We start from the raw sequence: 10,906 nt of genomic DNA on the forward strand, positions 1-10,906 counted from the left end.
TATGATAAATAAAGTTTATGTTAAACAATCTGTTGTTATCTGGGAAACTTAGGACAATTTTAGGGTTCAAGGAGAGTGAACATTTTGACACAACATCACACTGGGGTCCTTGGAGTTGACATTTGCCAGAGGGAGTGTTCGCCTAGGGCACCAAACAGGCTAGGACCGCCCTTGATCCCGGAGCTACAATATTTTCACAGGTTGATGTATCGTTGGGCGATCGTCTGATCTCACAGAGTTCAAATACATACCCGTACAGAAGTGTCAGAAGTGCCTAATGAATTATGACCATCAAACTTTGGAATGGCTTTTCTCCGCCAGTCTATTTTACAAACCAGGGCCTGACTTAAAGGGCCCCCCAATAAAAACACCTGTTGTCGCCCCTTAGTTCTTACACTCTTCACCTCGCTAAGGACACTTTTATGCATATCCAAATTAGTTTAGCTACTGATAACAGTTTTGGATCTTAACAACGTGGGATTTTACCTGTTTTTAGCAAGTTGCTTGAGGAGACATCCTCTATTGACCCTGTCAGATATGCCAGACTGCAATCAGCCAATTTATCGGGACGAGCCACTTTTCTCAGTGGGTTTATTCGGCCTGACACTCGACGCCATTTAGGTGAAGTTTGATTTGCGGAAGAAACAGACAGAGACTCTTTGCTGTGTCCTTCCCAGATGGGAAACCCGCAGACCGGGTCAGCGCCTACACCTGCATCCCCGATGAAACGGAATGCTCCACATCTCCCTGCGGGGACCGTGCTGCTGCAACGGGGACCTCCGCGCAGGACCCCCCACTCAGCCTTCCTAGGGACACCAGGGCAATTGTGTTCAGGGACAATGTTCACGCTGTATTAAAAGAGAATTTTGTGTTTGTGTGCGGTGTGACACTGTTATGCCATGTTCTGGCTTCCTCAACCCGGGGCCTCTATGCTTATATGCATATGTTTCAGAGGGGTGTGCGACTGCGGATGCCTGTCAGTAGGCTCACTGTTCCTCATTGGAAACTAACAATGGTGCTGGATGCTTTGTGCGAGGCTCCATTTCAGCCCATTGAGTTAAAGGATCTTAAGGCAGTCTCCTACAAGACTTCAATGCCACTGGCACTGGCTTCAGCCAGGCAAGTGGGTGACCTTTAGGCTCTCTCTGTTCACCTAAGGTGTATGCAGTTCACGCCTGGCGATACTGAGGCTACATTGTGCCCGAATCTGGCCTGTGTGCCTAAAGTTATGCCAAAGTCTTTTAGCTCTTTGGCCTTTGAGCTGCACTCCCTTTCTGCGCTACCTTTTGCGATGAACGCGGAGAGGCGCCTTCATTTGCTCTGCCCAGTGCGATCATTGTTGTATTCACATCCACACTTTTCCACATTTTGTTTTGTTATAGCCCTTCATCCAAAATGAATTCAATTATTCACAGAATTCTATGCACAACATCGCATAAAAATGTTTGCTTTAGGTTTTGGCAATTTTATTAAAAAGAAAGAACTGTGAAAGCACATGTACATAAGTTTTTGCAATGAGGCTCAAAATTGGGCTCAGGTGCCTCCTGGTTCCCCTGATCATTCTTGAGATGTTTCTGTGTCCAGCTGTGGAAAAAAAAAGTTGATTGGCCCTGATTTGGAAAGACACGCCTGTCTATGTCAGATCCCACAGTTAACAGGTCATCTCAGACCACAAACCAAGCATGAAGTCAAAGGAATTGTCTTGAGGCACAAATCTACCCACACCGTGCTACTGAGCACTGACTGGGTACTGCAGGATACTGGCATCCATAGGGTGAAAACACCCATACTCTGTACCTCACTTCTAAAAAAAAAAAAAAATGGTTCAAGGAATGGCACGATACACAATTACAAAGATATTGCTAATCTATTCCATTGATTATTGGCATTGTATGTAGTTTATTTTAATTTTCTTTTGAGACTTGTTAGTGTTTTTACCATTCTTTATTGCGATTTGGTACTATGGGTGGTTGTTGCCAAGTGGGTAATACTCTTGCCTGTGAACCATAAGACCCAGGTTCAAATCCCACTTGCTACCATTGTGTCCTTGAGCAAGACAACCCTAATTTGCTTTATTTTTTTGACATACGTATGCTGTTTCCTACACTCTGGAGTAATTTATGATTTAGGATTTTTTTTTTTTTTAAATCATACTAATAAACCATGCAGTTGCAGAGATATTCTCAGTTTAATTTTCGGTACGTCTATTAAAAAAATGGTCCCAGGCCTGAACAGGTTAACTAGGATTAAAACTAAGTGAGTGTATTTTGAGTATTTAAGAACCAGACACACACAAATGCATTTGTACCTTTTAATTATTTTAATGTTGATCAAATATACAGGGAGTGTAGAATTATTAGGCAAGTTGTATTTTTGAGGAATAATTTTATTATTGAACAACCATGTTCTCAATGAACCCAAAAAAAAAATCATTAATAATCAAAGCTGAATGTTTTTGGAAGTAGTTTTTATTTTTTAGCTATTTTAGGGGGATATCTGTGTGTGACTATTACTATGCATAATAATTAGGCAACGTAACAAATATATACCCATTTCAATTATTTATTTTTACCAGTGAAACCAATATAACATCTCCACATTCACAAATATACATTTCTGACATTCAAAAACAAAATCAGCGACCAATATAGTCACCTTTCTTTGCAAAGACACTCAAAAGCCTGCCATCCATGGATTCTGTCAGTGTTTTGATCTGTTCACCATCAACATTGCGTGCAGCAGCAACCACAGCCTCCCAGACACTGTTCAGAGAGGTGTACTGTTTTCCCTTCTTGTAAATCTCACATTTGATGATGGACCACAGGTTCTCAATGGGGTTCAGATCAGGTGAACAAGGAGGCCATGTCATTAGTTTTTCTTCTTTTATACCCTTTCTTGCCAGCCACGCTGTGGAGTGGACGCGTGTGATGGAGCATTGTCCTGCATGAAAATCATGTTTTTCTTGAAGGATGCAGACTTCCTGTACCACTGCTTGAAGGTGTCTTCCAGAAACTGGCAGTAGGACTGGGAGTTGAGCTTGACTCCATCCTCAACCAGAAAAGGCCCCACAAGCTCATCTTTGATGATACCAGCCCAAACCAGTACTCCACCTCCACCTTGCTGGCGTCTGAGTCGGACTGGAGCTCTCTGCCCTTTACCAATCCAGCCACGGGCCCATCCATCTGGCCCATCAAGACTCACTCTCATTTCATCAGTCCATAAAACCTTAGAAAAATCAGTCTTGAGATTTCTTGGCCCTTGAGATATTTTCTTGTTCAGTGGTGGTCGTCTTTCAGCCTTTCTTACCTTGGCCATGTCTCTGAGTATTGCACACCTTGTGCTTTTGGGCACTCCAGTGATGTTGCAGCTCTGAAATATGGCCAAGCTGGTGGCAAGTGGCATCTTGGCAGCTGCACGCTTGACTTTTCTCAGTTCATGGGCAGTTATTTTGCGCCTTGGTTTTTCCACACGCTTCTCACGACCCTGTTGACTATTTTGAATGAAACGCTATGATCACGCTTCAGAAGCTTTGCAATTTTAAGAGTGCTGCATCCCACTGCAAGATATCTCACTATTTTTTACTTTTCTGAGCCTGTCAAGTCCTTCTTTTGACCCATTTTGCCAAAGGAAAGGAAGTTGCCCAATAATTATGCACACCTGATATAGGGTGTTGATGTCATTAGACCACACCCCTTCTCATTACAGAGATGCACATCACCTAATATGCTTAATTGGTAGTAGGATTTCGAGCCTATACAGCTTGGAGTAAGACAACATACATGAAGAGGATGATGTGGACAAAATACTCATTTGCCTAATAATTCTGCACTCCCTGTAAAAGGCATTGCAATTAGTAGGGTTGTTAATGGGGGCATCCACGTTTTGGTCAGACCACTTTTTATACTAAATGAGGCATCTCAAATCAGTTGCTGGAACTGGATTTAACCCCAGTGAAGTAATTTCACCACTTCTTGAAATGGTCTTTGAAATAAACCTGGACCGTCCCAACAGAATTAAACATATGGGGTCAGCTGTGCCATAGCAGGAATGGAAGGTGTGCCACTGAGCAAAGCACCGTCCCCACACCCTGCTCCCCGGGCGCCTGTCATGACTGCACACTGATCACCAAGCATGATGGGTTAAAAGCATTTCGTTGTGTGCTGCAATGTATGGAAACCTATGGTGTCCTTTTTGCTTATTAATGGCAGTTAAGGAAGCGGCCTGGTAATCAGAAGGTAGCCGGTTCAAATCCAGAGCTGCCACTGAACACACTGCTCCTTCAGGCGAAGGGTTAAATGCAGAGACCACATTTCACTGTGTGAACTGGGTGCTGTGCTGTGTCACGCGACAACTAATCACTTTCACTTCTTCACTTAACCGATGATCTAGAATCCATCTGCTGCTGTAGCACCCCATAATGTCTTGTGAACTTAATGGATTCATTCATGGAGATCATTCCAAAACTCGAGGTGCTGCTTTGGTGTTGAGGTCTGAAGACTAGAACATAAAAAATCAAGGCAACACCACCTTGATGTTTTACCGTCATCCATACCTTGCGCTCACCTGGGGCAGTGGCAGCTGAGTGGATAAGGAAACAGAACAAGTTTGAACCTCAAGGTGCCACTGAGATTCAACCCAATTCATTTTGGGAAAGTGTCTTAATCAACAACTAACAAGCAAGCATCACAGCCATCCAAAGCAGCATCCTCCAATCCCAGCAACACAACTGCTGAACCGTGTAGCACATATGGAATCTCTACGGTTTAGAGATTCCAAACCAACCAGTTAAGTTCTAAACATGAAATGTACACCTTTGGCCAAAACCTTAAGGTCAACAATATTCAAGCAATTACATTAATTTAAAATATCAGTTTAGTCAAACACAATGATTTTACTCTAAGCATAAGCATTCAAGTCCATATTTTATTTAACATAATTCATATTGCAGTCATTGTGAACAGCTGGGATTTCAATATACACAATAGAACTGTAACATCTTAAAACCCCCTCCATCTAACCACCACCCTACCCGACCCCTTAATCATGGCAACACAACAACCCCCTCCCACCCACAAAATTATTATCTATTTAAAAAAAAAAAAAAAAAAAAAAAAAGGGGGCAGGGACGCAAGGGGGCTCACCAAAATCTCACTACAGCCCCTCATCTATCATCTGTTAGGTGCAAGTCAGCCAGTCAGTTTGAATGTGATTCTGTTAAGTGATCGGAGTGTGGAAGCCTTTCATCAGAGGGAATCTGCCAGGGGTCCAGTGTGTACGGGTGTGTTTGGGTCTGCGTGTGCAGATGTATGGATCGGTTTTTGCTGAAGATCCTGTTTGATTTAAACTCTGTGGCCCTTCATTTATAGAAAGGTGCTTCATGACCCTTCATGGCTACTGATATGAATGCTGTTTTGTTTAGTGGGTCTTTCTATTTTAATCCTTCAGGGGATGCTTTTGATGCTGGGAAGAGGGAAAAGTAATAATAAAAACCTGGGCACCAGCACACTGGCATATAACGATACTTTATTCACTGAGCGACAATTACCGACTGTTCAGAGTTGTTTTTGCAAATACCCTCCCCTCCCTCCCTTCTCATTCTGAGAACAACCTCCCACATAACCTCCCTCCCTTCCTCCCTCCCACCCCTTCTCTGCTGCTCTCTCACCCCTGCCCACCCCCACACCCCAAAAAAAAAATTCTCCAGTCTATGCCTCAGTCAGTGTCTCAGGTTGTGTAAACGGTAATTGCGTCTTGGGATGAAAGCAGTTATCGTCGGGAATGGAGCAGGACTATTTGAGACACCGCTCAAAGTAGGTTGCGCCCACATAGCCGCCACGCAATGACCGCTGGACATTCTGCTCGAACAGCCGCCGGTTTGTCTGCAGTACATCGGCTGCCTCTTTGTTCAACGGGTCTTCTGGGTTTGGCTCCTGTGGCAAGCATAGGGTGTGCATAAGAGAGGAACAGGGAGATAATACATTTAAATAATATTAATCAGGTATTTGATTGTATTTAAATAAGGTCTCTCAATACACCTATGTTTCCAGGAACAAAGGAGTGGACAATAAAGGCCACCTAGATTCAAATGGCATGATTTATTTGAAATTATATCAATGAAGAACTATCACAATATAATCATTCTCTCGAAGACCGAGGCTAAATTCTGCTTGTTTCATTATTTGTTAACATGAATTGGCATTTAATAAGTAATAATAAGTGAAGTGATTGTCACACGTGATACACAGCACACGGTGCACACAGTGAAATTTGTCCTCTGCATTTAACCCATCACCCTGAGTGAGCAGTGGGCAGCCATGACAAGCGCCCGGGGAGCAGTGTGTGGGGACGGTGCTTTGCTCAGTGGCACCTCAGTGGCACCTTTGCGGCTCGGGATTCGAACCGGCAATCTTCTGATTACGGGGCCGCTTCCTTAACCGCTAGGCCACCACTGCCCCATTTATAATGAATACATTATTTAAAATAGTTGATGCATGCAATACTGTAAGGTTTAATGTAAGGATTACGTCTACATGAAATAATCACAGTAACATATTTATTTTTAATGTTTACACTGCAGTTGTCTGCATTACACAAAACGCACAAGAAACTGCGAACACGGTGGAATGGTGAGACGTGAGATAACGGTGATTCTGAAAGAGTAGTATTGAGGGCATACTAAACAAAATTACTATTTAATAGTAAATGGGAAGACAGTTTTAAGAAAAACACTTACTAGAAATAGATACTGTAGCCCATATATGATGGAGTTTATTGTCAACACAGGTTTCCAGTCCTCTCTGCAAACACAAACACAAATGTTACAGAAGGTGTTTCATAATATCCACCACATCTTGAAAGGTGTACACTTCTTCTGAAACAAGCTGAAACAACAGTAACATCCAGTGAAAATGGGGCTAAAACAATAGCCAAAATTCTAGACCTCTTGGTTGAAATACCTCACCAATGTTTTACTTAATAGTGTAGTTTAGATTATAAATGTGTGATATTTTCAACATTGCATTCGTCAATTGCTAAATGGGTATTTAAATTTGCTTTACCTCAAAATATTTAGACAGACATTGCCCTCCAGGTCTATGTTGGGATGATATACCATCGTCTCACATTTTACTTTTGGAGGATCATGAGGGTACCCTTGTCCTACCTGTGAGTAACAAGGATTAAAAAAAGGTTGAGAGATAAACAGGAGCACAATTACCATTTTAGACTTTCATAGGAATTTATTTAGTGAACACTAAATAAATCACAAGATGAATCAAATCAGCAATATCCTTACCTTAAAGCTGAAAACAAACTTTCCCCCTTTGTAAAAACCCTGCAAAAAAAACAGAAAAAAAAAACTATAATACACAGATCAATTAGGTGTTATAAAATAGCAGCAAAAAAAAACATAATGCAATTCCAAACCATTTAAAGCATATTCCATGTATGCAAACTCCCATTTTATACTCTATTGAATTCTACATTAATACAAACCAAGCCAATGCGTTGTTTGTCCATCAGCTGTTTTTTAATGCCTTGGCGATAAACTTGAGACTGAATTAACTCCGGAGAACCGTTTAAATTAATTCAATGGTGCCAATGTCCTATAGATGTACTGAAGCAGATTTATGAATCATACACCTGTGCCACTGAAAATGGGTGACCGTTGCCATGAGTGTCACAAAGAATGCTAGAAAAATTACTACTAAGAAATTTGCAAATAAGATGTTTTCATATCTGCATAGTATGAATGTGATTGGTAGTATTCCACATATCAAATGTGACTGAATTCAGGTCATTAAAATTTGCAGTTTACATGGCAGTGACTTATTCAGAAAATAACCCTGTTTCAGTTAACATCAGAATATTACTGTCCACATAATTCTAGTCAATGGTAGACTGTTTCTAGTAAACTTTCAGAAACGGTCAAACATTAATGGCAAGCAAACCAAACTGGCACAATAGGATAATGACTTTGTTGGGCCTCCCATTTTATCCATAGAGAGCGATTCTTTAAGCAATAGCCATTAGGTCAATCTCATGTGATATACTCCTCACCAAATCAGTGGTCTACTAGGTCATCTAATCATGGAGCTGCAGCCATCACCATTCTAGAAGAGAGTGTCAAGTCTTGCTTTAAGAGCATAGATTTGGTACTTTTACCTCATCGGGAGAGATGATGAGTTTGAAGTTCAGCAGATCATCCTGGTCTGGAAAGACAATCTCACATGTCTTTGGGAGATTGAGCTCGTTGATGTCTAAATGACAGAAGAACATTAGCATGAATGCTTTTGCAGCAAGCCACAAAACCACTGCATTATCACACGCCTCAAACTATCAAAAAGGTTAGTCACATCTTTATAATCTCTTTAGGGTCTTGCCAAAAAGAGAGCACATAACATGAGTGCATGGAAGTAGGGTGGTAGTTTTAGTGGCCTAGCGGGTAACACACTCTCCTATGAACCAGAAGGTTCAAACCCCATTTACTACCATTCTGGTTCATTTAACCCTCACATGGGTTATCCTAAAGCTGCTAAGCTGACGTCACACAACTCATCTTCTCTTTTTCTCCCTCGGATGTACATGCTTCCTCCAAGATCTCTGCATGTCTAACTGACATTCCATCTTGGATGGCAGCCCATCATCTAAAACTCAATCCGACCAAGACCAAACTAATATTCATTTCAGCAGATTCTTCCAATCTGGATCTCTACCTGGACAACTCACGGGTCTCGCCTTCTGCAACTGCACGCAACCTTTGAGTAACTATAGACAATCAACTCTCCTTCTTGACTCACATCACCAATCTTTCCTGCTCATGTAGATTCCTTCTCTATAATATCAGGTGGATCTGCCCTTATCTAACAACACAGGCCACCCAGATACTCGTTCAGTCCCTAGTAATCTTACTACTAGATTACTGTAACGCCCTTCTATCAGGTCTACCTCTGAGTGCCACCCAACCTCTACAACTAACACAGTATGCAGCAGCACGAATGATCTTCAACCTTCCCAAATTCTCCTACACCACCCCACTGCTACGCTCCCTCCACTGGTCTACAAAGCTTAACATGGAGTAGCACCATCCTACCTCACTGCCCTTATTATACCTCACACTGCACCTCACTTTCCAACCCCCCAGTACTCCTCATCTGGTCCCTCCACCTCTCAAGGTACAAGGAAGACACTCATCTAGACTCTTCTCCGTCTTGGTGGAACAAAAGTCAGAACTGAGTATTTTCAAACGACAGCTTAAGACCTTCCTCTTTAGAAAATACTTACGTATAACGTATAACTTTCTTATAGTCTTACTTGTGTAAGGAAAACTACTACTAAAAGAATAAAATGATTTGTGTTCATAGTTGGGGTCCTTGTGAACCAGAACAGATTTCAATGATGGCACCGTGGAAGCACGTTGTAAGTCGCTCTGGATAAGGGCGTCTGCCAAACGCCTCAAATGGAAATGAGTTGCTCCAGGGGGGGACATAACTACTGGTTGTACGTCGTCGCGCAATACATGACTTCATAGCCTGCCTGGTGTGTGAGGCAAATGATCTTTGGTCAACAGTTAATGACTTAATATTAGCGAACACCCGAAACCATACACTATGCAGCATTTCTGCAGGTTCACGTATGTCCAAAAAGGTGGGTGGCGATGAACAGCTTTCTTGAAATCATGCCTTTAATGGCAACTCCTGCGGTGGCCCTGTTATGTTAGTGCCTGGTCTAACGTAACAGTAAACAGGCTGGAAACGACTACAGCACAATCACATCTCCCGTCGCATAGCTGGCACGGCGGGGAGTCTTGAAGGTGCAAGTGTTCGGGGAGGGGGGGTCGCTCCGAAAATCCCAGGCCGTTTTATGAGGCCAACTTCAGAGGCAGCTAGCGGGTGTAAGGCCATTTCCTATTGCCCTACACGCAGTTTCGTCCTACTTTTAGCTAGCCGGCTAATTGCTAGATCTCCCCGTCATACAGACAACGTCCGCCAATTCCGTCTCGTGAACGTAAACGACCTTTTTACGAACCGAGCGAAATTCGCGGCCTGGGTGTCACACTGTTCCTGCGCGAAGTCGGGCGGACTTTCGCCGCCGCGGCTTTGCCCTCGCCGTGCGACGTCCAATGTTTTGTTTTCGTGGAGAACGGCTAGCCGGCTAACTTAAGTTTCTACTTGCTGCGAGCGTGAAATGCGCAGACCCCCCCTCCGCCGCTTACACACGGTGCACACGGGCGTGTTACACGGCGCCGCTGGCCAGCGGTGTTGTTTTGAAAAGAAACGACAAGTGCGCGTCGCGAAGCAGCAAAAGAGACACGTAGCTGGTTAGCTTAGCTAGCCTCTCTAGCCTACCTTTCTGTATTCGGAGCTGGGCCGCGCTTGCCTTTTTACCCCCGGCTCCTGTTCTATTTCCTCCTGCGGATTCCTCGTCTTTTTTCTGCTGTTTTAAAGAAAAAAGCTTAATCATCTTCAATGATTTATTAACTTCAAGCGACTCGGGCTTCTGTCGCACGGCGGCTAAGGTATTAAGTTGCTTTCGTCCTGAATTTCAAAGGGAGAGGAATTGACTCAGTGGGGGGAAAAAAAATGCACCGTGATGTTGGAAACCGGTGCGGCTCAACTACGGGGTAGGAAGAGACGCTGTGAACGAAGCCCTGGACTGCCTGCCCGAGACACAGAGAGGAGGGAGCTCTCCGCTGCGCCTTCAAATCGGGCGCTTCTGCCTGTATGCATGGTGTTTGGAATGGCTCGCCCAGCCCTCACCGTGTCCATTGTAATGATGTTCATATTTATACACGTGCGATAGGATCGATGACCGATTAGATGTGTTGATCTAATATATTTGTTTACAGCGCGACATTCCCTCAGTGAAATATCAAAATATGAAATTTGAGCGAAATTAAGATTGAGAG

At 43.1% G+C, this 10,906-nt stretch overlaps 1 protein-coding gene across 1 annotated transcript; it reads right to left on the reverse strand.

The window, feature by feature from the left end:
* Nucleotides 1–5,682: 5,682 nt before the first annotated feature.
* ube2m (ubiquitin conjugating enzyme E2 M) lies at nt 5,683–10,727 on the reverse strand. The gene is made up of 6 exons (XM_028985185.1): nt 10,347–10,727; nt 8,164–8,258; nt 7,295–7,333; nt 7,059–7,162; nt 6,734–6,797; nt 5,683–5,930 (listed from the first exon to the last, which is right to left on the reverse strand). The coding sequence occupies exons 1-6, from the start codon at nt 10,459–10,461 to the stop codon at nt 5,790–5,792; spliced, it is 558 nt and encodes a 185-aa protein (XP_028841018.1). The 5' UTR covers nt 10,462–10,727; the 3' UTR covers nt 5,683–5,789.
* Nucleotides 10,728–10,906: the final 179 nt, after the last annotated feature.

The sequence above is a fragment of the Denticeps clupeoides genome, chromosome 7 (assembly GCF_900700375.1).
Source record: "Denticeps clupeoides chromosome 7, fDenClu1.1, whole genome shotgun sequence".
NCBI classification, from domain to species: domain Eukaryota; kingdom Metazoa; phylum Chordata; class Actinopteri; order Clupeiformes; family Denticipitidae; genus Denticeps; species Denticeps clupeoides.

Coding starts and splice junctions, on each gene's coding strand:
- ube2m (XM_028985185.1), bottom strand. CDS start 10,461: ATGATTAAGCTTTTTTCTTTAAAACAGCAGAAAAAAGACGAGGAATCC. Junction 8,259..10,346: donor CCAGCTCCGAATACAGAAAG/GTAGGCTAGAGA, acceptor TCTGTCATTTAG/ACATCAACGAGCTCAATCTC. Junction 6,798..7,058: donor GTCTGTCTAAATATTTTGAG/GTAAAGCAAATT, acceptor TTGTGTTTGCAG/AGAGGACTGGAAACCTGTGT.